Here is a 25977-nt window from a genome sequence, read left to right as displayed (position 1 = left end):
GAACCCCCCCTGAGGGCACGGCCGCCCCATCCTGGCTGAACCCCCTCTGAGGGCATGGCCGCCCCATCCTCATAGACCCCCATGAGGGCACGGCCGCCCTGTCCTGCTTGAACCCCCCCTGAGGGCACGGCCACCCCATCCTGGCTGAACTCCCCCTGAGGGCACGGCCGCCCCATCCTGGCTGAACCCTCCCTGAGGGCACGGCCGCCCCATCCTGACTGAACCCTCCCTGAGGGCACGGCCGCCCCGTCCTGGCTGAACCCCCTCTGAGGGCACAGCTGAGCTCTCCCATCCTGTGCCCTCATCTCTGGACTGCTGGGTCCTGTTTTCTGTCCTCATCCACATACAGGTTGTTTCTTTCACTTCTAAGCAAAGCTGTGGCCAGTGCTTTTATGTCAAAACTGTCCCATTCTTGGGTCCTTAATTTTAGGGTTTCCTGGGTGGCCGAAGCGTACTGCGGAATCCTGTGGAGTGACAGGTTTTTGGAAGCTCCCGGGCGACAGGCGTGTTCAGCCTTTATAGCTTCCAGTTTCACACCCATAAATCCACTCTGTCAGCTCTTACACTAAAACTCTGCCCCCCTCAACTCCTTAGAAACTGCCCTGTTTTCTGGAAAGTATTGAGACCAGAGTGACTTTCCAAAGCTTCCCAGTAGCCCTGCTGTTCCGCCTAGCTGCTAACACTTTTGTTTTTACTGGTAACTGTAAAGGCTTTGAGCAAAGCCAGCTTTCTGGGTGGCACATGGGACTCCCCCGCCAGTGTCCCCGTGCCCGTCACTGACGCCTGCTCACACTGGGTCCTGCCATTCCTGTGTCTTCCCATTGCCCTCTGTGACGTGGATGGAAAAGTGTAGGGGGCATTCTGTGCACTGACTGCTCTGCTGAAGTGGCCTCACGAATGTTACAGGGGCATCCTCCCATTCTCTGTGACTGCACACAACCGCACGCTGTTCTGGTGTGGCAGACACTGTGGGGACACAAAGGCACCGCTGCTTCCCCCACAACAGGCAAGAGACGCACACCAGGCACACAGCACAGCAGACGGTGCTGCCACTGCAGGGGTGGCTGGCCAGGAGAACTGAGTAAACGTGTGGGCGCAGGAGCTGGAGGAGGAGCTGCAGGCAGCGGGAAAATAACCCAGGGAGCAGCAAAGTCAGGAGCGACTGGGGAGAGGCAAAGAACAGGCCCTAGTTTGAGAAGGCTCAGCAGAACAGTGCCCACAAGGAAGGCCTGTGCAGGAAGTGACCTGCTCTGGTCACACTCCAGTGGCTGAGCGGAGGCAGTGGGTGGGTGTGGGGATCCCTGCCTGGACCGGCTGGAGGTGGCACCTGTGCTGAGGGTCAGCAGAGATGAACCATGGGGCACCAGGGCTTTGGGCTCAGCTTCGAGTGTGGAGCCGCCACCTGCAGACGCTGGGTTGGGGAGGGCGGCTTGAGAGCTCGCCTTGGGCACATGGAGTCCGGCATGCCCACTGGACACTGGGGAGGCCATGCGGCCATGGTCTGTACCCAGGAATATGGGGCAGAGCTGAGCGGCGGCTCAGGCAGGGGCCAGCACGTGGGTATTTAGATCCACAGGGATGCATCACCCTGGGGTGTGTGGGCAGAGGGGAGGGTGGGCTAAGGACCAGACCCCTTGGTGCCCCATTACAGGCCAGGAGACGACCAGGGGAAGCAGCCAGGAGAGGCAAACAGAACCCCATGTATGACCTCCCAGAAGCCCAGAGAAGCAGGGAACAGTGGGCTGAGTGACGTGGCCCAGTAAGGAGGCAGGAACGTTCCCACCTCTGGAGCTGCCCACAGACAGCTGGGTGAGCTTTTGCGGAGGGAGCTGTTCCCACCGCTGGAGCTGCCCACGACGGCTGGGTGAGCTTGTGTGGAGGGAGCAGACAGGCTGTCTGTGGTGGGCTCCAAGGTGCGACGGGGGACCAAGGGGGACCAGAGGCGTGGGCAATGCCAGGGCCACCTCCAAGGCCCAGCCAGCCCTGGGTCTTGAACTGTGTGAGGCGGAGTGCCCTGTGGTCACCAGGCCCTGCCAGGAGGTGGCAGCTGAATGCGGGTGATGGCACCTGGTGGCAGCTGGGGCAGGAACGCATGGCCTTGCAGTTCACTGGGTGGGCAGAGGGATGTGCCGTAGCAGCACAGAAACGCCTGCACTGGCAAGGGTCAAAGAGGCGCTGTGAGGAAGGGCGCAAGGCTACAGACCCACAGGCTGACGGCACTGCTCAGTCCCTTACTTGTGAGGTCCACAGACACTTCTGCCTGCTCTGTTGTGGGTCTCTACAAAAGCCTGCGTGGCCCGCAATGTGTCTCCTTTTCCTGCGGCCTTACAGAATGTTTTGGTGTGATCAAGATCGGTGTTCAGTCTGCCCATGGATTTTGGTTTTCACTTGAAAGTCCACTAAGTGACCGCTGGCTGCGTCCTGGCGGCAGATGTCCAGCTCTGAGGCTGACGGAGAGCTGCTCTGTGAGGAGGGGAGGGTGCAGGCATCTGGTGGAGAAGCCGGATCCACACAGAGCATACGCCCTCTGCACCCCGACTGGCCATTTTAGTCATGTTCGGCAGAACCGGGGCCAATATTTTTCATGTGTGTCATTTTTCACATCACACACGTTTCACAGAAAAACTTGGAATCAGAAGCTCCATTTGCTCACTTAGGAAATGCAGTATAAACGCAGAAACCCTCAGTCCCACCCCACCTAAGCACGCCAGCCCCGGGCAGGCAGGGGGTGCCCAAGGCCCACCTGGACCACGGTGATGTTTAGTCGGCCCACGGTGCCCATGGCGCCTCCGTACTGCAGCTGCTGGGCCGCCTGCGCATCCAGCTGGACTTGCCGCTGCTGCTGAGTGGGCGTGATGCGGAGGAAGTCCTGCGGGAGCTCGCCGATGTAGACCTGCAGGGTGGGGTCAGAGAGGCCACAGTCAGGGCAGGAGCACCACTCAACCCGACCGCAGCTTCCCCACTGCGTTCCTGAGAACCAGCTCTCCCCAGGGGCTCCATCTGTGCCCCATCCCCAGACACTTCCTAATCCAGTCCTGGACTGTGCTCAGCCTCGGTTTCTTCATTTCCAAACCAAGGGGTCAAGGATGTCTAGCTGGGGCCTGCCCCTACCCTGGCCCTCACCATGAGGTCCCCAGAATTACAGGTGCGGCCCCTCACTCAGGAGATCCCCACAGGAGATACCACTCCGAGACTCCTAACAGTTTCTGCCACGAAAAACCGGCTGCATCCTCAAAGCCGGGGCAGGTGGGTTTTTAGTCATTTTAAAGGGTCTCACTTGTGCCACATGTGCCCATGACTTCTTTCTCCTTGTCCACACTAAAGGCAGGCCAGTGAACTGCAGGCTACTTGGTCAAACAAATGAATGAGACAAAGCTGAGCCTCAGGTCTAAGTTATTTGGAAACCCCTCTGCCAATACACTTCAAACGCTCCTACATGCAACGGCTGGAATTCAAAAGCACCCTACCATAAAACAGGAAGCAAACTGATTCCAAACCACCATGAAAGCCCCCCCGCCACTCTGCATCCGGTGTCTCCTCAGCCCTCTGCTCACCGCTGCGGCCCCTGAGGGGAGAGAGGATGGGCCTGGGCAGGGCACTGCCACCCCAAAACCACCCGCATGCCTGAAGTGGCCGAAGGTGTCTGGGGGTAAGAAACACTCCACAGTGATGGCAGCTAACAAGCACGAGGCAGGCCTGGCTGCTCGTGGAGTGGAGATGCCAGCTGAGGAGACGCGGCCGCCTGCAGGGCCCGGCCAGCACCAGCGCCCTGGGCAGTGGTTTTCAGGAAACACCGAGTGGACAGGAAGCCCGGGCGTGTCTGACGTGGACTCAGGCAAAGTGCGCGTGCTAAGGCTGCCAGGACTCCTGTGCCGTGCAGACCAGGCACCCGTCCCGCCTGTGCCATGGACGCCCAATGACCTGGTGCCAGGCAGGGTGCCAGGAGGTTCTGAATTAAGCCCTGCATCTGCTGTGCTTTGCTGCCTTGCATTTCAAAGGACCCAAGAAGGTCCTCACCTGGTCCCCATCTCAGGCCTGGAGAGCACAAGCCAGTCAGCGCTCCACAGCTAATGGCAGCAAAAAGGGACGCAGCCACGCAGGGTGCTGCTTGGAGGGTTAGGGACTCAGGACCCTCAGATCTCTGAAGGCTGCACCCCAACCTGAGCAGCTGGCTTGGCATGCGTTCAACCGCTCTTTTCTAAAGAGCAAAACACACTTTGTCTTTCTGCACACTTAACCCTGTTTTTCACGGGGGCATGTCACAAGTGGCCTTTACCCCGTGAGAGGAGCCATCCTGTGTGAGTACAGCAGAGCACCCCGGCCTCACCTCTGGAGAATGTGACACAGGCCAGGGCCTGGAAAGGAGGGACCCCTGTCCTTATGGGCAAACAAAAAGGGTGCAGAGGTCACTGAGGGAAGGAAACCCCCACCAGGCCGGTGGCTGCCAGGAGTCCCAGGCTGGCCTTCCCCAGACAGAGTGTCCTGAGAAGAACCCTGAGAAGCCCCATGGTACGAGATGGCAACCATGTGTTCCTGTAGGTGCATAGGAAGCACTGAGGTGAAGCCCCTGTTCCTGTAGGTGTATAGGAAGTGCTGGGGTGAGGCCCTGTTCCCGTAGGTGTATAGGAAGTGCTGGGGTGAGGCCCTCTTCCTGTAGGTGTATGGGAAGTGCTGGGGTGAGGCCCTCTTCCTGTAGGTGCATAGGAAGCACTGAGGTGAAGCCCCTGTTCCTGTAGGTGTATAGGAAGTGCTGGGGTGAGGCCCTGTTCCCGTAGGTGTATAGGAAGTGCTGGGGTGAGGCCCTCTTCCTGTAGGTGTATGGGAAGTGCTGGGGTGAGGCCCTGTTCCTGTAGGTGTATAGGAAGTGCTGGGGTGAGCCCTGTTCCTGTAGGTGTATAGGAAGTGCTGGGGTGAGGCCCTGTTCCTGTAGGTGTATAGGAAGTGCTGGGGTGAGGCCCTGTTCCTGTAGGTGTATGGGAAGTGCTGGGGTGAGCCCTGTTCCCGTAGGTGTATAGGAAGTGCTCGGGTGAGCCCCGTTCCTGTAGGTGTATAGGAAGTGCTGGGGTGAGGCCCTGTTCCTGTAGGTGTATAGGAAGTGCTGGGGTGAGGCCCTGTTCCTGTAGGTGTATAGGAAGTGCTGGGGTGAGGCCCTGTTCCTGTAGGTGTATGGGAAGTGCTGGGGTGAGCCCTGTTCCCGTAGGTGTATAGGAAGTGCTCGGGTGAGCCCCGTTCCTGTAGGTGTATAGGAAGTGCTGGGGTGAGGCCCTGTTCCTGTAGGTGTATAGGAAGTGCTGGGGTGAGGCCCTGTTCCTGTAGGTGTATAGGAAGTGCTCGGGTGAGCCCCGTTCCTGTAGGTGTATAGGAAGCACTGAGGTGAAGCCCCTGTTCCTGTAGGTGTATAGGAAGTGCTGGGGTGAGGCCCTGTTCCCGTAGGTGTATAGGAAGTGCTGGGGTGAGGCCCTCTTCCTGTAGGTGTATGGGAAGTGCTGGGGTGAGGCCCTGTTCCTGTAGGTGTATGGGAAGTGCTGGGGTGAGCCCTGTTCCTGTAGATGTATAGGAAGTGCTCGGGTGAGCCCTGTTCCTGTAGGTGTATAGGAAGTGCTGGGGTGAGGCCCTGTTCCTGTAGGTGTATAGGAAGTGCTGGGGTGAGCCCTGTTCCCGTAGGTGTATAGGAAGTGCTGGGGTGAGGCCCGTTCCCGTAGGTGTATAGGAAGTGCTGGGGTGAGGCCCTGTTCCTGTAGGTGCATAGGAAGTGCTGGGGTGAGGCCCGTTCCCGTAGGTGTATAGGAAGTGCTGGGGTGAGGCCCCGTTCCTGTAGGTGTATAGGAAGTGCTGGGGTGAGGCCCTGTTCCTGTAGGTGTATAGGAAGTGCTGGGGTGAGGCCCCGTTCCTGTAGGTGTATAGGAAGTGCTGGGGTGAGGCCCCGTTCCTGTAGGTGTATAGGAAGTGCTGGGGTGAGGCCCCGTTCCTGTAGGTGTATAGGAAGTGCTGGGGTGAGGCCCCGTTCCTGTAGGTGTATAGGAAGTGCTGGGGTGAGGCCCCGTTCCTGTAGGTGTATAGGAAGTGCTGGGGTGAGGCCCGTTCCCGTAGGTGTATAGGAAGTGCTGGGGTGAGGCCCCGTTCCTGTAGGTGTATAGGAAGTGCTGGGGTGAGGCCCTGTTCCTGTAGGTGTATAGGAAGTGCTGGGGTGAGGCCCTGTTCCTGTAGGTGTATAGGAAGTGCTGGGGTGAGCCCTGTTCCTGTAGGTGTATAGGAAGTGCTGGGGTGAGCCCTGTTCCCGTAGGTGTATAGGAAGTGCTGGGGTGAGGCCCCGTTCCTGTAGGTGTATAGGAAGTGCTGGGGTGAGGCCCCGTTCCTGTAGGTGTATAGGAAGTGCTGGGGTGAGGCCCGTTCCCGTAGGTGTATAGGAAGTGCTGGGGTGAGGCCCCGTTCCTGTAGGTGTATAGGAAGTGCTGGGGTGAGGCCCTGTTCCTGTAGGTGTATAGGAAGTGCTGGGGTGAGGCCCTGTTCCTGTAGGTGTATAGGAAGTGCTGGGGTGAGGCCCCGTTCCCGTAGGTGTATAGGAAGTGCTGGGGTGAGGCCCTCTTCCTGTAGGTGTATGGGAAGTGCTGGGGTGAGGCCCTCTTCCTGTAGGTGTATAGGAAGTGCTGGGGTGAGGCCCTGTTCCTGTAGGTGTATAGGAAGTGCTGGGGTGAGGCCCTCTTCCTGTAGGTGTATAGGAAGTGCTGGGGTGAGGCCCTGTTCCTGTAGGTGTATAGGAAGTGCTGGGGTGAGGCCCTCTTCCTGTAGGTGTATGGGAAGTGCTGGGGTGAGGCCCTGTTCCTGTAGGTGTATGGGAAGTGCTGGGGTGAGGCCCTCTTCCTGTAGGTGTATAGGAAGTGCTGGGGTGAGGCCCTGTTCCTGTAGGTGTATAGGAAGTGCTGGGGTGAGGCCCTCTTCCTGTAGGTGTATAGGAAGTGCTGGGGTGAGGCCCTGTTCCCGTAGGTGTATAGGAAGTGCTGGGGTGAGGCCCTCTTCCTGTAGGTGTATAGGAAGTGCTGGGGTGAGCCCTGTTCCCGTAGGTGTATAGGAAGTGCTGGGGTGAGCCCTGTTCCTGTAGGTGTATAGGAAGTGCTGGGGTGAGGCCCCGTTCCCGTAGGTGTATAGGAAGTGCTGGGGTGAGGCCCGTTCCCGTAGGTGTATGGGAAGTGCTGGGGTGAGGCCCTGTTCCTGTAGGTGTATAGGAAGTGCTCGGGTGAGCCCTGTTCCTGTAGGTATATGGGAAGTGCTGGGGTGAGGCCCTGTTCCTGTAGGTGTATAGGAAGTGCTGGGGTGAGGCCCTGTTCCTGTAGGTGTATAGGAAGTGCTGGGGTGAGGCCCCGTTCCTGTAGGTGTATAGGAAGTGCTGGGGTGAGGCCCTGTTCCTGTAGGTGTATAGGAAGTGCTGGGGTGAGGCCCTGTTCCTGTAGGTGTATAGGAAGTGCTGGGGTGAGGCCCTGTTCCCGTAGGTGTATAGGAAGTGCTGGGGTGAGGCCCTCTTCCTGTAGGTGTATGGGAAGTGCTGGGGTGAGGCCCTGTTCCTGTAGGTGTATGGGAAGTGCTGGGGTGAGCCCTGTTCCTGTAGATGTATAGGAAGTGCTCGGGTGAGCCCTGTTCCCGTAGGTGTATAGGAAGTGCTGGGGTGAGGCCCGTTCCCGTAGGTGTATAGGAAGTGCTGGGGTGAGGCCCTGTTCCCGTAGGTGTATAGGAAGTGCTGGGGTGAGGCCCCGTTCCTGTAGGTGTATAGGAAGTGCTGGGGTGAGGCCCCGTTCCCGTAGGTGTATAGGAAGTGCTGGGGTGAGCCCTGTTCCCGTAGGTGTATAGGAAGTGCTGGGGTGAGGCCCTGTTCCTGTAGGTGTATAGGAAGTGCTGGGGTGAGGCCCCGTTCCCGTAGGTGTATAGGAAGTGCTGGGGTGAGGCCCTGTTCCTGTAGGTGTATAGGAAGTGCTGGGGTGAGGCCCTGTTCCTGTAGGTGTATGGGAAGTGCTGGGGTGAGGCCCCGTTCCCGTAGGTGTATAGGAAGTGCTGGGGTGAGGCCCTGTTCCTGTAGGTGTATAGGAAGTGCTGGGGTGAGGCCCTGTTCCTGTAGGTGTATAGGAAGTGCTGGGGTGAGCCCTGTTCCTGTAGGTGTATAGGAAGTGCTGGGGTGAGGCCCTGTTCCCGTAGGTGTATAGGAAGTGCTGGGGTGAGGCCCCGTTCCCGTAGGTGTATAGGAAGTGCTGGGGTGAGGCCCTGTTCCCGTAGGTGTATAGGAAGTGCTGGGGTGAGGCCCTGTTCCTGTAGGTGTATAGGAAGTGCTGGGGTGAGGCCCTGTTCCTGTAGGTGTATGGGAAGTGCTGGTGTGAGGCCCTGTTCCTGTAGGTGTATAGGAAGTGCTGGGGTGAGTCCCTCCTCCTGTAGGTGTATAGGAAGTGCTGGGGTGAGGCCCTGTTCCTGTAGGTGTATGGGAAGTGCTGGAGTGAAGTCCCTCTTCCTGTAGGTGTGCTGGAAATTCTGGGGTAAAGAAGACCAGGACCCCTCGCCTGTCTCCCAGAGGGATTCACAGTCCAGAGCTCTCTCCCTGTTGGACACCTGGCCATGCAGCACTCGCTTCCCTGCTAACCTCATTGGGCCCTGGCACAGCCCATGCTCATGGGCTCTATCACTAGCTCCCTCTGCTCACCAGAAAGAGGTTCTCTTGCAGAAATACACTCGTGCTAACCAAGTTTGTGTGATTAATGTACACAGGCTAAACTCCTGTTTATCTGCAACAATGGCCTCCTGCGTACCATGCATGCAGCTCTGGGGACACGGCAGGAATAGCTTCATGCCTCTTGGGCACACATGGGGGACAGACAGGCAGCTCGTGGCCTTCTAGGCACATGTGGAGTCGGACAGGCAGTTCGTGTTCTCCTGGGCACACATGCGGGATGGACAGGAAGTGCGTGTCCTCCTTGGCACATGTGCGGGACGCATGCTGATGTCCTCCTAGGCACACATGGGGAACAGATATGCAGCTTGTGTCCCCCTGGGCACACATGGGGGATGGACAGGAAGCTCGTGTCCTCCTGGGCACACATGGGGACAGACAGGAAGCTCATGTCCTCCTGGGCACACGCGTGGGGACCAACAGGCAGCTTGTGTGCTCCTGGGCACATGTGGGGACTGAGGCAGCTTGTGTCCTCCTGGGCACACATGGGGAGTGATAAGCAGCTTGTGTCCTCCTGGGTAGATATGGGAGACAGACAGAAAGCTCCTGGGCACACGTGAGGAAGAGTCAGGCATCACATGTCTGGGAGACAGCAACATGGAGAAGCCAGTCAGGGAGAGGGTGTGGGTGGTCATAGGGCTGTGTGGACGCGGGGTCCGGGAGAGGCCTCTGAGGGAGCGCTGTGGGTTCCTCACTGTTCTGGCTCCTGGCTGTCTTGGCATTTGTGGGCATCCAGCGCCCCGTCTCCTTGCTCTGCACAATTTAGATGTCCATTAAGGACAATGGGACCACTCTTTACTGGGAGGAAATAAAATTATATCCAAAGGCCTCATGACTATCACTTTCCAACAAGGATTTAACCACAAAATGACAAATATGAAATGAGGGTTTTCAAATATAAACCGTGTGGACAGAACTCAGAAAGGGGAGAAGCAGCTCCCTGTGGAACCAACTTGTCTGCTCTGCAGCCCGGGGACCACAGCCAGCAGCACGCAGCAGGCAGGTGTGCATCCAGCTCCCCGAGATGACACACACCTCACCTCTGGGCTTTCTTCCCAAAACCCGTGCCCCAATGAAGAGACATCCAACAAAATCCTGACCAGTCGGTCCTCTTCCGACCATCAAGGTCCCAAAAACACAAGGGAAGCCTGAGAGACAGAGACACGATGGTTAAACGCAAGGTGGGATCCGGAGGCAGCAGGGGACAGTCACTGAAAAACCAGGACATCCAAATGGAAGCTGGAGCGAACAGTCAAGTCCCCAGTCACCGTCACAGCTGTGAGAGCCGTTCCCGGTGAGGGGAGCATCGGCCAGGGAACGTGGCTGAGACACACAGGACCTCTCATGCCAACTTTTCAATTCCGCATTCAACTGAGCACCACAAAATTAAAAGCTTATCAAAAAATATTTCACTTCAGGTAAAGAGAGCAAGAGAGGACAGAGCAGGCCTCAGTCCTCCCCGTAGGAACACTGGCTATGCAACCTGCCGCCCTGCCTGCCAGGAAGAGGCGCTCAGCCGCTGCTGCAATGCCGTTTCTCCACTGACAGCCACGCCCTTCGCACCAGGAGCGGTTCCACCACTGTCAACAAGACCAGGTACCACTCCAGAGCCACAGGGAGGCCAGGGGCTGAAGCAAATCCTACTGTTTCAGGGACGAGACTCTGTCCTTCAATAAACATCTATTTTGAATTTGTTTTTTAAATTCAGTGCTAATCCTAAAATATATTCTTGCCATATTACGATGGAGGAACGTTTCAATGGTCACATAAAAACACATGCTTTGCCCTGGCTCAGAGGCTTGGAATATGAAAGAATGATCACTCCTGACACACAACGGATATTCCCTGTGATTCTGCTTCCAGGTACAAGCTGAGCATACCAAGTTCAACCCTAACGAGTAAGTTTAATGCCTGTGTGAGGCCAACAATTCCACTTCAGGAACCAGTCCCATGGAAATGCTCACTCAGGCACGTGAGCACAGGACGCCTCGGCCGCACCACCTGTGCCGTGAAAACGCCCCATCCACCAGCCAGGCACAGCCACCCAGCGCAGAGCCACGTGGCCCCAACAGGAGCTGGCAGTCCATGCCAAAAACACGGAACACGAACAAACGAGGAGACCGGGGGACGGGGACGGAGGCGGAGGCGGAGGCAGAGGCGCAGCACGACCTGCTGCAGGAACCATAAGGAGGCCTGGGTCGACACCTACTCTGGGGGCGCACTCAGGAATGGAACTCCAGGGAAACGGGCAGGGAAGATCCTGTTTTAATTTATGTATACTTTCATATCCTGCCGGTTACTTTTAGAAATGGTTTTAAAACCACATTTGTGAATTACTTTTAAAATAAAATGGACGGGGTAGGACTCTCATTCCACGGAGCTCTCTGGGTTTTTTCTCTGAAAATAAAAGCTACTTTTATAACCATTAGTCCGTCTAAATCCAGTTTAAAATGTAATTCCGTATTTCTTGGAAGGGCTGATCCTCCTCCCCACATGGCACTCTCAGTGGATCACGACACAGGCCTGTGTGACGGCCGTTCCTCCCTTGCTGACGCCAGGGCTCTCAACTACCACAGCACACCTCTCCACCATCAAAGAAACAAGGCTCCAAAATGCACTTCTATTTAAAACAATTGCTCTTCAAGTCTAAATTTTAGTTTTGGCACAGAAATAAAATCTTAATTCTTCTTTGCTATCATGTAATGTCTGCAGTCAATCCAAAGCTAACTTTTCTTTTTAAACACACAAATTAAACAAGCACCCACTGTGAATATTCATGGTAGTAATACGTTTCCAATCTAAAGAGCCAGTGTTCACACCTGCTGCCCGACACAGCCCAGGACATGGAGCCATGAACACACGCAGTCCTGGCCTGTCCTACAAGGGGGCACCATCCTGAGGAGCTGCAGCCACAGACACCCCAGAGCATGGCTGGCCACATGTGGGCAGCGGGAAGGCAGGGTTTCCTAGCCATGACCCTGACTGGCCCTCTGTGGAACCTTGTGAAACCTTCTCACTGTCCCTGCCCCATGAGGCTGTGTGGCTGCAGAGGTACTGTGTGTGCGCCATGTGTGCACCTGCACTGTGCACGGGCTGAGGAGGAACTGTGTCTGTGTCTGTGTGTGCGCCTGCACTGTGCATGAGCTGAGGAGGAACTGTGTCTGTGTCTGTGTGTGCGCCTGCACTGTGCACGGGCTGAGGAGGAACTGTGTCTGTGTGTGCACCATGTGTGCACCTGCACTGTACACGGGCTGAGGAGGAACTGTGTCTGTGTCTGTGTGTGTGCCGTGTGTGCACCTGCACTGTGCACGGGCTGAGGAGGAACTGTGTCTGTGTGTGCACCATGTGTGCACCTGCACTGTACACGGGCTGAGGAGGAACTGTGTCTGTGTCTGTGTGTGCGCCGTGTGTGCGCCTGCACTGTGCACGGGCTGAGGAGGAACTGTGTGTCTGTGTGTGCACCATGTGTGCACCTGCATTGTACACGGGCTGAGGAGGAACTGTGTCTGTGTGTGCGCCTGCACTGTGCACGGGCTGAGGAGGAACTGTGTCTGTGTCTGTGTGTGCACCATGTGTGCGCCTGCACTGTACACGGGCTGAGGAGGAACTGTCTGTGTCTGTGTGTGCACCATGTGTGCGCCTGCACTGTGCACGGGCTGAGGAGGAACTGTCTGTGTCTGTGTGTGTGCCGCTTGTGCACCTGCACTGTGCATGGGCTGAGGAGGAACTCTCTGTGCATCGTGTGGCACCTGCACTGTGCACGGGCTGAGGAGGTACTGTGTCTGTATCTGTGTGTGCCGCTTGTGCACCTGCACTGTGCATGGGCTGAGGAGGAACTGTCTGTGCATCACGTGTGCACCTGCACTGTGCACGGGCTGAGGAGGAACTGTGTCTGTGTCTGTGTGTGCGCTATGTGTGCACCTGCACTGTGCACGGGCTGAGGAGGAACTGTGTCTGTGTCTGTGTGTGCGCTGTGTGTGCACCTGCACTGTGCATGGGCTGAGGAGGAACTGTCTGTGCATTGTGTGTGCACCTGCACTGTGCACGGGCTGAGGAGGTACTGTGTCTGTGTCTGTGTGTGCCACTTGTGCACCTGCACTGTGCACGTCAACACTGCAAGCATGGCTCTCCTGAGTCTCAGTTCTAATGTCAGGTTGGCGTAACTAAAGCAAGTTCAATTAAAAACTAAAAAGCTTCTAACATGTCATGACTATGTGCTGAGCAGCTCTGAGTGTAATTTATTTACTTACACAAATTTTATCAAATCATACGTACAAATAAACAACTTAAATAAACGCAGTAAATATCCTTAGCACACTGAAGCTTTTGCTCGATGTGAGAAGACACCTTCTAAGTGGCTGCTTGGTATTCTTTCGGCAAACTGACATAATTGGCGATGGCTAAATGCGTTTTGTGGAATTCAATCACAAAATGTCAACGGTTCTCATTCAGTTCTGCAGCCAGAGTCACACAGCAGCGCTGGGGAAACCACATGAAGGCACCCATGGGCGCCTGCCCCCTCCACCTCACAGCAGCCCCAGCTCACATGTGTGTCTTGGGCTTGCGTGAACTCCATATCCACGCGCTTGGGGGACACACCCAGAAAACCCAGGGACGATGAAATAGTAATGAACAAAAAAACCCAGCAGAGCTGAGCTGGGGAGGCACATACAGCTGTCAAATCTAAAGAGTTTCCTCCCCCAAGAAGGAAACCTTTTGGCCTCTCAGGGTCAGTCTCCACCCCACATGGAGAACAAGCGTCAAGGGCTCCTGAAGCCCCAAAGCCAGCCCAAGGCAGCCCCAACACAGATATTTCCTGTACCCCAGGCCTGGGCTTTCACCAGCTCCTAACACAGCCATGATTCAACGTGACCTTCAGAGTTGGGACCCACAGCAGGAAGAGCTGGGCTGGGCTGGTGTCCAAAAGGACAGGAGAACCCAACAGAACAGATACAAATCCCACTAGTCAGAAGACCTGGGGATACGGGTGGAAGGCACAGTCTGACAAGCCTCTTGGGTGAGGTATGGGTGTCTGCCAAAAAGGGAACCCTACACTCGGCCAGGGCCCCAGGACCCCAGGACCTGCATAGAACGGCACAGCCGGCCCAGACAGAGCTGAGAACCTGAAGCCCAGGTCATCGCCAGCCTCCCTGTGTCTGATGGGCTGGCCCTGCCTTGAAGGCTGTGTAAGGGGCCCACTCCAGGCCACTGTCCTACAGGGGACGGCTGCCATCAGGTTCACGCCCAGGTCAGAGCTCAGTCTGCTCCTGTGGTGCCTCACTTCAGCGAAAAAAGACAGTACGTCACACTGCATGCGAAAGGCAGCAGGTGCTGTGCAGAGACACAGGGCAAGGCCGGGTGGCAGGGTGGCAGGGCAGGCCTTAGCAGCATGGTGCCTGGACAGGGCCCACAGGATCTGGAGACAGTGACTCAGGGACAGGAAACACTTGCACAGCAGGTTTACAGGGCCTGTCTGGCAGGTCAAGGGACAGTGTTAGAGCCCCAGATGAACAGAGGTTGGGGCCGGGGGCAGTGGCTCACACCTGTAATTCCAGCACTTTGGGAGGCCGAGGTGGGTGGATCACTTGAAACTAGGAGTTCAAGACCAGCCTGGCCAACATGGTGAAACCGTGACTCTAATAAAAACACAAAAATTAACTGGGTGTGGTGCCACATGCCTGTAATCCCAGCTTCTCTGGAGGCTGAGGCAGGAAAATTGCTTGAACCTGGGAGGCAGAGGTTCCAGTGAGCCGAGATCGCACCACTGTACTCCAGCCTGGCGACAGGGTAAGACTGCCTAAAAAGAAAAAAAAAAAAGACCTCAAGTGAACTGGGAGGCAGGCCAGAGCAGCATGTTCAGAAGGCAGCAAAGAGAGGCAGAAAGGAAGGAAAGCTGGAGGATGGGACGGCCATTCCCCACCTGCTCAGCAGCCACCCAGGAGCCAGGAAGGGGGCGGCCCCCACCTTCGAGGCACTGGAGTTCCAAACACAGCAAAAAACAGCCATCAAGACCCAAGAAAAGGCATTTACGAGCAAACATCAAGTTTGCCACTACAGAAACTTCTAAAAAATGAACCTGAAGGTAAAGGAAAGCGATCCCAAATAGAAAAAAGAAAGAGATAAACACAGAACGAAATCTGGACCAGTGCTGACTGAATAGAAATGACAGATTCCTGCGGGAGCCCCAAGGACAGGCAGCACCCACACAAGGCACATCAGCACCTGCGCCTGGACGGGCGGCTGAGGGCTCCGTGTGGACCAGGAGGCGGACAGACAATGATTAACGTGTTTATCTATTTCAGTCCAGCAGCCTCCGAGGCCAGAGTTCGCTCCGACTCCCTCGCGTAGAAGCTGATAAGTCTGCATGTTAACATTTCCAGGACTGCTCTGGTACTTCCCAAGTACAGTGTGTATGCACTTGACATAAACAACTCAATTTTTTAAAACTTCGCTTAATAAATCTAAAAGAAGGCAATGAGAGAAAAAGAAAGAAGAAAATGTAGGACAGATAAAAGCACAAAAGAAAACATTTAAAACAATGTAAATGTGTGTACCCGCCTGGGCACCTGTAACTAGAAACATGAAGCTCCTCAGACGCTCCCATCACAGGACTCAGACTCCTTCAATACGGCTCTAAAGTCCAGCCACGTGCTGCGGGTGATACACCTGTCTCAAACATACTCTCAGGGAAAATGTGAAATCAAAGAAGGAAAAAATACTAGGTGAATACTCTCTAAAAGATAGCTGGAGAGGCCATGCCAGCATCAGACAAAATAATTCAAGGCAAAGGCCTTTATTTTCCAAGAGGCCTGTGGGTCCTCACACAGCAAAAAGATCTCATTTCTAGGAAAACACAGCAATTCTATACTTGTACACACTCACAACCCGGCTTCAAAAATCCAGCACAGACGTTCACAGGGGCCCAGAGAGCAAGGACTCCTGAGCAGGCAGTGAGTGCACCCCTCGCTGGCTCAGGTGTAGCCGGCGCGAAGGGATGCCCGCCAGGAAGAGCCCACCCGAGGCCCACCTGGGCCAGCAGAGAGGGGTGAGTGCCACGGGCTGAGGCACACGGGATGCAGGAAAATCCATGGGCTCCTCACAAGCTCGGGGAGAGAAAGCCTACACACACCTACGAAGAAGAGCAACTCTCCCTGAGGTATGGGAAGGGAAGGGAGAAGGACTCCCTAAGCATTTAGCTTGCCTTTCCTTCACAAATTCTATTTCAGGACAACTGGCCGACACCGGTTGATGGGAAGCTTTATCTCTACAAACAGTCCCAGTTACTAAGCACTGAACAGATGATAAAGTTCAGGGACTGCCCTCTGCCATCCCTAGTGAAGTCACTGATTCGGCAGGAATCACCGACGAAGTGAAGAGGCGGGCAGCCCGGGCAGGCAGAGGCCTCTCAGGGAGGAGAGGAGGGGCCGGCCGCCCCCAGCTGGACTCCACGGTCAGCCAGCACCTCTGAAAGCAGGACAAGGAGTCGGAGCAGCCTGGATCCAGCACAGCACACCCACCTCTACTCCACCAAGCAGGCCTCTCCAGCTGCCCGCGCAGCAGCGGCTGAGGCAGAGTCTCCCACCAACACCCTGAGTTCTCCCTGCAGAAGGCGGGGCCGCCAGCCCAGAGTTCGCACTGGAGTTCTCACTGCCCGGGTCCTCACTGGGGAAGGCACAGCCACCAGCCCGGAGTTCTCACTGGAGTTCTCACTGCCCGGGTCCTCACTGGGGAAGGCGCGGCCGCCGGCCCGGAGTTCTCACTGGAGTTCTCACTGCCCGGGTCCTCACTGGGGAAGGCGCGGCCGCCGGCCCGGAGTTCTCACTGGAGTTCTCACTGCCCGGGTCCTCACTGGGGAAGGCGCGGCCGCCGGCCCGGAGTTCTCACTGGAGTTCTCACTGCCCGGGTCCTCACTGGGGAAGGCGCGGCCGCCGGCCCGGAGTTCTCACTGGAGTTCTCACTGCCCGGGTCCTCACTGGGGAAGGCGCGGCCGCCGGCCCGGAGTTCTCACTGGAGTTCTCACTGCCCGGGTCCTCACTGGGGAAGGCGCGGCCGCCGGCCCGGAGTTCTCACTGGAGTTCTCACTGCCCGGGTCCTCACTGGGGAAGGCGCGGCCGCCGGCCCGGAGTTCTCACTGGAGTTCTCACTGCCCGGGTCCTCACTGGGGAAGGCGCGGCCGCCGGCCCGGAGTTCTCACTGGAGTTCTCACTGCCCGGGTCCTCACTGGGGAAGGCGCGGCCGCCGGCCCGGAGTTCTCACTGGAGTTCTCACTGCCCGGGTCCTCACTGGGGAAGGCGCGGCCGCCGGCCTGGAGTTCTCACTGGAGTTCTCACTGCCCGGGTCCTCACTGGGGAAGGCGCGGCCGCACAGTACTCCTTGCAGGCACTCACTGATGCTTTCTGACAATGTGCAGACTGTATTGAAAAAGGGTTATCTTTCCAAAATACTGGCATTTCTGAAAAGTGAGGCAAACGCTGCACAGGCTGAAGCATCCCTCAGTGGCTATCGGGGAAACGCAATCCTGGAGATACAAACACTGCACGAACTCTTTCAGAACGATAGGTCGTCTCCACACCTACCTGCTGGGCCCTGAAGTTCCTTCTACCCAAGGACAAAAGAACCCTCCCAGGCCCCCATGAGCAGCCCCTCTGCTCCTTCACGACCCACGGGACCTTGCTGTCACCCCTTCACTAGGTGGAGGCAGCGAGTAGATTGCAGTCAAGGTCTCCTGAGCCAGAGCCTGCCCTGGGCCCTGGGCCCTGGGAAGCACCTCTTTGTGCTGGAAAGCCAAGCACCCTGCAAACCTCCTGCCTCCCCGGCGCCACGAGTTAAGATAAAGAAGAAGACACGATAAATGTCGTGTCAATACGTCCTGCAAAAGCAGGAGTTCCTCCAGATGCTAATAACTGGCCGGAGGCCCAGCATGAGCTCATCCAGAGGGGCTGGATGGGTCATGTTTGGTGAGGCAGGCCAGAGCCAAGGCAGGCCCTGCAGTGGGCATGTGCGGGCAACACTTCACAGAGAGTGCTGCACTGACCTGATGAACTCAGGGCCAAGTCCAGCCTTCCTGTGCCCAAGACCCTCCTGCCGCCACCAGCCCCGGCCTCCCTCCATTCTCGGCCCCTGAAGCGCCCTCCTCTCCACCTCCCTCCATCCTCAGCCCCTGGGCTCCCTCCTCTCCACCTCCAGACTCCACACTTCTTTCTGTGCAGTCCCCTCTCGGCCCACCCCCGACTCACATTCCTCCTCCAAGCTCAGATGAGGTGTCACATCCTCACCCCAACATCCAGCCCCAGTGAGGCCACTGTTTACAAACTCTCCCAGCACCTGACCCTGGAGTTAAGATCAACAGACCTGCCAGCTGCCATCATGTGGTTCCACTGTCCTTATGCACTGCCCTGTGAGATCCCAATGGCAGGAACCACCTGGCTGTCCCCTGTACTGTGGCTGCCCTTTGTGGCTGTCCTAAACACCAGTCAGTAATGCTGGTTGATTAAGTCACACGCACTCCAAACAGCACTTGGACCCCCAGTGCTGACAACACCTTCCTGGAGACCCTGGCAGCTTGAGCCACACCTGATGTCACTGGGTGTTTACAGGTCAACGGGGGTGCCCCTGAAAGACCTGCTTGTCTACAAAGGATAGAAACAGCCCAGGAGGCACCAGGCAAGAGGAGAGTCTGACGACACCTCGGTATGTGTCGGCACAGGCCCCGCGTGTATGAACACCGCCACTCCCACTTCCTCATCGCGGGCACCTCACAACAGGAAGGGCCTGCCTCCCAGCTGCTCCGTGGTGCTCAGCCCCTGCTGAATTCAAACTCAGTCCCACACCCCAGTGCAGTTCCAGACGAGGACAAGTTCCCAGGGGGCTGAGGACGCCTCCCTGACCACACAGTAAGGAAGCGGCCATCCTGCCCAGCCACTGTGCCCCCCACTCTCCAGGACACAAAGGGGGTGCTGGTTCCCTTGTTGCTATGAGCCTGTAGTGAGGCAGAAAGGAGCACCTCACTCAGAGCAGCCTGCAGGCACTCGCTGTGGTGCACTGAGGACGAAGCGGAGCTCACTCACGCCAGAGATGCCGTCCGGGACCTCTGCTGACCCACAGGCTCCACACCTGAGTCTCCTGTGTGTTAGGAGATTTCCTTCAAAGTCCTCAGAAAAATCCTCTGTGCCCAAAACCTGGGGCTTCATTCTAAACTCAGAAAAAATGTTCTGCCTGAAGAATTCTCTCATTAGGAGAAACAGCAGGACTTGTGGGGAGCCCGGGGAACCCTCCACCATGTCCAGTACCGGCTGCATGAGTGCAGGGACCCTACAGCATAGTGGAAAAGGACTTTTTCCACCCATGGCACGTTTAGAGCCGCTGTTGATAAAAACTGGACTGCTCCCAACAGCCCGCCCCAGCCCAGCCTCAGTGAGTGACACAGTTTAAATCTGTGTCCTGCCAAATCTCACGCTGAATCGTGATCCCCAGTGTTGGAGGCGGGGCCTGGTGGGGGGGGTGTGGGTCACGGGGGCAGATCCCTTGTGGCTCGGTGCTGTCCTGGTGACTGTGAGTTCTCACGAGATCTGGTCATTAAAAAGTATGTGGCAGCTCCCACCCCCAACTCTCTTACTGCTTCCGCCATATGACGCGCAGGCTCCCACTTGATCTTCCGCCATGGCTGGAAGCTTCCAGAGGCCTCCCCAGGAGCAGATGCCTGCGCTATGCTACCTGTAGTCTGCAGAACTCAGAGCTGATTAAAACTTCTATCTTGGAAATTACCCAGTCTCTGGTATTTCTTTACAGCAATGCACAAAGAACCTAACAGTGAGCTAGGAGGCACTCACACGAGGAGCCCACTCACGCCAGGAGGCACTCACACCAGGAGCCCACTCACGCCAGGAGGCACTCACACCAGGAGCCCACTCATGCCAAGAGCCCACTCACGCCAGGAGGCACTCACACCAGGAGCCCACTCATGCCAGGAGGCAGTCACACCAGGAGCCCACTCACACCAGAAGCCCACTCATGCCAGGAGGCACTCACACCAGGAGCCCACTCACGCCAGGAGGCACTCACACCAGGAGGCACTCACACCAGGAGCCCACTCATGCCAGGAGGCACTCACGCCAGGAGGCAGTCACGCCAGGAGCCCACTCACGCCAGGAACCCACTCACGCCAGGAGGCCACTCACACCGGGAACCCACTCACACCGGGAACCCACTCACACCAGGAGCCCACTCATGCCAGGAGCCCACTCACGCCAGGGGCCCATCGTCTCTGAGTCCATCTACAGCAGCTCTCCTGCAATATGAATGCTATAGAAACTGACAGGCAACCCTCAGGAGAGAATGAGGAGCAGGAAAGTTTCTTACGAATTCTTGGCACCTAACCTCTCATTTGCAAATGAAGAAACTGAGGCTTTACACGGCCACTAACTGGGAAACTGGGGACACAACTGCGCCCAAGAAGTGGTCACCACTGCTCTGTAGCGTAAGGGGGAAGGAGGAAACTGCCACCATCCATGGGACCAACCAGAGTGGAGGCCCACCTCCACCGCGGGGGCCATGAGGGTGCAGGGGCTGCCCCCATCTGGGGGACCATTAGGGTGCGGGCCCGCCTCCGCCTGGGAACCATGGGGCACAGGGCCGCCTCCATCTGGGGGACCATTAGGGTGCGGGGCCCTCCACCATTTGGGAGACATTAGAGCAAGGGCCGCCTCCATCTGGGGAACCATCGGGCACAGGGCCGCCTCCACCTGGGGAACCACGGGGCACAGGGCCGCCTCCACCTGGGGAACCGTGGGGCACAGGGCCGCCTCCATCTGGGGAACCACGGGGCACAGGGCCGCCTCCATCTGGGGAACCGTGGGGCACAGGGCCGCCTCCATCTGGGGAACCGTGGGGCACAGGGCCGCCTCCATCTGGGGACCGTGGGGCACAGGGCCGCCTCCATCTGGGGGACCGTGGGGCACAGGGCCGCCTCCATCTGGGGACCGTGGGGCACAGGGCCGCCTCCATCTGGGGGACCGTGGGGCACAGGGCCGCCTCCATCTGGGGGACCACGGGGCACAGGGCCGCCTCCATCTGGGGAACCACGGGGCACAGGGCCCGCCTCCATCTGGGGAACCACGGGGCACAGGGCCGCCTCCATCTGGGGAACCACGGGGCACAGGGCCGCCTCCATCTGGGGAACCGTGGGGCACAGGGCCCGCCTCCATCTGGGGAACCACGGGGCACAGGGCCGCCTCCATCTGGGGAACCGTGGGGCACAGGGCCGCCTCCATCTGGGGAACCACGGGGCACAGGGCCGCCTCCATCTGGGGAACCACGGGGCACAGGGCCGCCTCCATCTGAGGCTCACCCCGCGCGCAGGCCCCCTCACCTGGGGCCGCCTCCCCAACGCTCTGCCCGGGCGCGACGGGGAGTTCGAGCGTCCCGCAGCGCGGGCGCATCCGTCCGGCCCGCCCCGCCCCGAGTGACGACGCCGCCGCTCCCCTCCGGCCGGCCGGGCGCCCCGCGTGCCCTGGGGGAGCCAAGGAGCCCTCCTGCCCGCCGTCGCTGACCAGAAGCCCCGGCCCGAGGCCCCGCCCGCCGCAGGTGGCCGCCCCCGCCCGACCCTAGCCCTGCGGCCTCACCGGCCCGCGCTGAGTGCTGACGGTGGTCGCCATGGTGCTGCGGCCGGCCCTGGGCCTCGCCGACCCGACAATGACGCGCCGGGCGACCTCCTGCGCCCCCGCCGGAGCCTGCGACGGGGACGGTTGTCACCTCGAGGCCGCCGCCGCCGCCGCCGCCACAGTCAGCTGACAGCCGCCGCGCCCCTCCCCCGCGCCCCTCCCCACTGCGCAGGCGCCGCGCCACCAGGCACCGCCCCTTCCGGCTCGCGCGCGCACGCACGCTCCAGGGGCGGTCAAGCGCAGCCTCTCGCCCGGCGCCTGCGCACCCGCTTCTCTCCGAGCCCAGCCGGCCGGTCAATGGCTCCGGGCACGGCCGTCTGCGCATGCCCCGTCATGACAGCCGTCGGCGCAGGCCCAAGCATGGCGGCGCTGCGGTCTGGGCAGTGCGTTGGCTCCTCCTCGGGCGGGGTGAGCTGCGGACGTGCGATCCGCTCGGGGCCCGACAGCCCCTCCGGCGCGATCCTTGCCTCGGCTTCCTGCGCGAGGAAGGGCCTTTCTGGTCAAAAGTGCCAGAGAGAGGCCGGGCGCGGCCGCGCGCGCCAATAATCCCAGCACTGTGGGAGGCCGAGGCGGGCGGATCACGAGGTCAGAAGATCGAGACCATCTTGGCCAACATGGAGAAACCACGTCTCTACTAAAAATACAAAAATTAGCCGGGCGTGGTGGCGCGCGCCCGTAGTCCCAGCTACTCGGGAGGCTGAGGCAGGAGAATCGCTTGGACCCAGGAGGTGGAGGTTGCAGTGAGCCGAGATCGCGCCATTGCCCTCCAGCCTGGGCGACAGAGCGAGACTCCGTCTCAAAAAATAAGGCGGGGGGGTGGGGGGGAGCGGGGAGATGCCAAGTGCCACGAATGGTGGGCGCGGTACCTGCGCAGGTGCTGCTGCCAGGTGAACGGGACCGGGATGGAGGCCCTGCCAGAAGAGCCCGAGTTTAAGCCCGCCTTGCCCTCGGCCTCTGGCGTTTATGGTCAGCAGAACAGGTTAATAAGGTTTACCCAGCAGACCCGGGACTTGGGTCCTGATGTGCTGCTTTCTTAGGAACAAAAAGCATCCTGAGTTGAAGTTTCGCCTTAAAGAGGATGATGTAGATGCTTGGGCAGGACAGGCGTCAGGCAGCGCGAGCCCGGTGATGTTTTGGCTGTTCTCTTACCTATAAACAAGGGTCGTACCCAGGTGGACGCCTTCCTCCTCGTGCGTTTGCCAACACCCGGCCTGTCTGTGGAGTAGCCATTCTTTGATTCCTTCGCTGCCTTAATAAACTTGCTTTCACTTTACTCTGTGGACTGGCCCAAATTATTTCTTGCACGAGGTCCAAGAACCCTCTTTTGGGGTCTGGATCAGTACCCTTTTCCCGTAACACAACCAACTCCGCTAAAAGCTCTTGGGAAGGGGATCAGGGGTCTCTAAATTGTTAGTGGGCGAGTCGCAGTCTCGTCCTCCAGGCAGCAGACCAGAATGGATTGTCATTCCTGCTACCCACGCTTCACTCACTGTCCAGGACACATGTTCTCTCACTTTCATCTCAGAGGCCGCATCTTCAGGTCTCGCTTACCAGCCTCTCCTTTAGAAAGGGGCAGACTGGGCCGGGTGCGGTGGCTCAAGCGTGTAATCCCAGCACTTTGGGAGGCCGAGGCGGGTGGATCACGAGGTCAACAGATCGAGACCATCCTGGTCAACATGGTGAAACCCCGTCTCTACTAAAAATTACAAAAAGTTAGCTGGGCACGGTGGCGCGTGCCTGTAATCCCAGCTACTCAGGAGGCTGAGGCAGGAGAATTGCCTGAACCCAGGGGGCGGAGGTTGCGGTGAGCCGAGATTGCGCCATTGCACTCCAGCCTGGGTAACAAGAGCGAAACTCCGTCTCAAAAAAAAAAAAAAAAAAAAAGAAAGGGGCAGACTGGCTGCCTGCCTGTTTTGATGTGGTTTAGGGAAAAAGAACAAAGTCCCTGCCTCAAGTTGGACAGCTGAACTTCCAGCTAATCCATAGCCCAAGACCCAAGAAGCTGTGAACCCCAAGTTCCTGCTCTAGGGGCCTAGGAACTTCCCCAGGCCCCCACATGTGCAGTTAGACTTACACTTCAACTATTGTTACCCCTTCCTCATTTTCATGCTAAAAATCACGCCTATAGGGAGCGATTTGAAATACGAATGTTGCATGCGATGTGTGAAGCAGCATGCAAAGCTACTGAGAAGCGCTAGAGAAATCCTTCCTATCCATACCCTGACTGTTGGAAGCCAGTGCTCTGTGCCATGAAGAAAAATTAGCATTGAGACAAAGAATCTTTCAGCAACGCAATTTTTACCTTCTGGACTGCAGGAAGGGGACCCTCGCCAGCCATCGTGCCACGAGAGTATGATGAATAAAGGAAAACGTAAATTTATACTCACACATCTGGGGGTCGTCCTTACTGCTGTGTCTGATCTCTGTTGGTTGGAGCCAGACTCCACAATCTAAACTAAAATGTGATTGGCTACTAACTTCAAACTTTTTTAAACAGATAAAAGCAGTAGAGAGCTGGGACACGCCTGGGAGCACGTCCAACACAGATATCTTTATTACCCTAGAGTTCACAATATACATTTACAACTAACATAAAAGTCCTCTTTCAAATAAAACTATACTGCTTGATGAGCCATGCAATTACTTTATAATAACAACCTCATCCCAACTCTTCCTTCCCACCCCAGTATTATTGCTTTTTTTAATGTAATTATTGCATGATTACACTTACACTTAAACCATAATCATCAAATAAGTATACACACTAACAAACTGGAAAACCTAGAGAAAATGGATAAATTCCTGGGTGCATATAACCTGCCAAGATTGAATCAGGAAGAAAGAGAAAACCTGAACAGCCCAACAATAAGAAATGGGATTGACTCTATAATATCAAGTCTCCCAATTAAGAAAAGTCCAGGACCAGACGGCTTCACTACCAAATTCAACCAAATGTTCAAAGGAAAAAATAATGCCACTTCTCCTGAAACTATTCCCAGAAAATTAAGAGGAGGGAATTCTCCCTAACCCATTCTACGAGGCCAGCATCACCCTGATACCGAAACCAGACAAAGATGTAAAGAAAAAATAAGGCTATAAGGCCAGTGTCCCTGGTGAACAAAGACACAAAAATTCTCAATGAAATACTAGCAAACTGAATCCAACAGCACATGAAAAAGATAATACATCATGATCAAGTGGGATTTATCCCAGGAATGTAAGGATGGTTCGACATATGTAAATCAAGATGTAAATCACATCAACAGAATGCAGGACAAAAATCACATGATCATCTCAATGGATACAGAAAAAAAAGCATTTAATAAAATTCAACATCCCTTTATGATGAAAACTCTCAATAAAATTGCATAGAAGGAATGTATCTTAACATAGTAAGGACCATGTATGGCAAACCCACAGCTAACATCATGCCAAATGGGGAAAAGTTGAAAGCCTCCCCTCTAAGATCTGGAACAAGACATGGATAATTACTTTCACCACTTCTATTCAACGTAATACTTGAAGTCCTGGCTAGAGCAATCAGCAAGAGAAAGAAATAAAAGGCAAAAAAAGAAGAGGAAAAGAATACGTCAAATTGTCCCTCTCTGAAGATGATATAATCTTACATTTAGAAAAACCTAAAGACTCCACTAAAAAATCATTAGATCTGGTAAATAAATTCAGGAAGGTTCCATGATATAAAATCAACATACAAAAGTCAGTAGTGCTTCCAGACACCAACAATGAACCAGCTGACAAAGAAATCAAAAAGATAATTCCGTTTACAACAGCTATAAAAAAATAAAATATATAGGGATACACTTAGCCAATCAGTGGAAAGGTTTCCACAAGGAAAACTACAAAACACTGATGGAGAAGACTGAGGATGATGCAGACGAATGGAGAGCGGTCCCACGCTCTCAGACTGAAAAATGAATGTTGTTAAAATGACCGTACTGCCCAGAGCAATCTACAGATTCAGTGCAATGCCTATCAAAATACCAACATCGTTCTTCACAGCAATAGAAAAAACAATCCTAAAATCTTTATGGAGCAAAAAAAAAAAAAAAGAGCCCAAATAGACAAAGCAATCCTGAGCAGAAAGAAAAAAGCTGGAGGCATCGTATTATCCAACTTCAAAACATACTATAAGACTGTCATAACCAAAACAGCATCGCATTCATATAAAAACAGACATGCAGACCACTGGAATAGAATTCAGAAATCCACATACTTGGGCCGGGCACCGTGGCTCACGGCTGTAATCCCAGCACTTTGGGAGGCTGAGGCAGGTGGATCATGAGGTCAAGAGATTGAGACCATCCTGGTCAACATGGTGAAACCCCGTCTCTACTAAAAACACAAAAAATTAGCTGGGCACGGTGGCGCGTGCCTGTAATCCCAGCTACTCAGGAGGCTGAGGCAGGAGAATTGCCTGAACCCAGGAGGCGGAGGTTGCGGTGAGCCGAGATGGCGCCATCGCACTCCAGCCTGGGTAACAAGAGCGAAACTCCGTCTCAAAAAAATAAAAAGAAATCCACATAGTTACAGCCAACTGATTTCTGACAAAGGTGCCAGAACACACAGTGGGGAAAGGACACCCTCTTCGAG

General features: G+C 56.3%; 1 protein-coding gene across 3 annotated transcripts in view; it reads right to left on the bottom strand.

The window, feature by feature from the left end:
• Positions 1–21494, bottom strand: part of TOLLIP (toll interacting protein) — a 38651-nt gene extending 17157 nt beyond the window's left edge. Inside the window, exons 1-2 of one of the 3 annotated variants that reach the window (XM_078341801.1) lie at positions 21328–21494; positions 2236–2893 (exon numbers count right to left, since the gene is read on the bottom strand). Coding sequence is in view for 2 of the 3 variants with exons in the window: in XM_054251783.2 (XP_054107758.1) it covers positions 2744–2893; positions 21328–21360 (183 nt within the window). In the remaining variant the exon portion in view is untranslated. Of the gene's footprint in view, positions 1–2235; positions 2894–21074; positions 21266–21327 lie in introns of those variants that run through there. The other 2 variants (XM_054251783.2, XM_078341800.1) reach the window with 2 other exon arrangements.
• Positions 21495–25977: the final 4483 nt, after the last annotated feature.

Source organism: Callithrix jacchus, chromosome 10 (genome assembly GCF_049354715.1).
Source record: "Callithrix jacchus isolate 240 chromosome 10, calJac240_pri, whole genome shotgun sequence".
NCBI classification, from domain to species: domain Eukaryota; kingdom Metazoa; phylum Chordata; class Mammalia; order Primates; family Cebidae; genus Callithrix; species Callithrix jacchus.
This window is presented reverse-complemented; position numbering and strand designations above follow the sequence as displayed.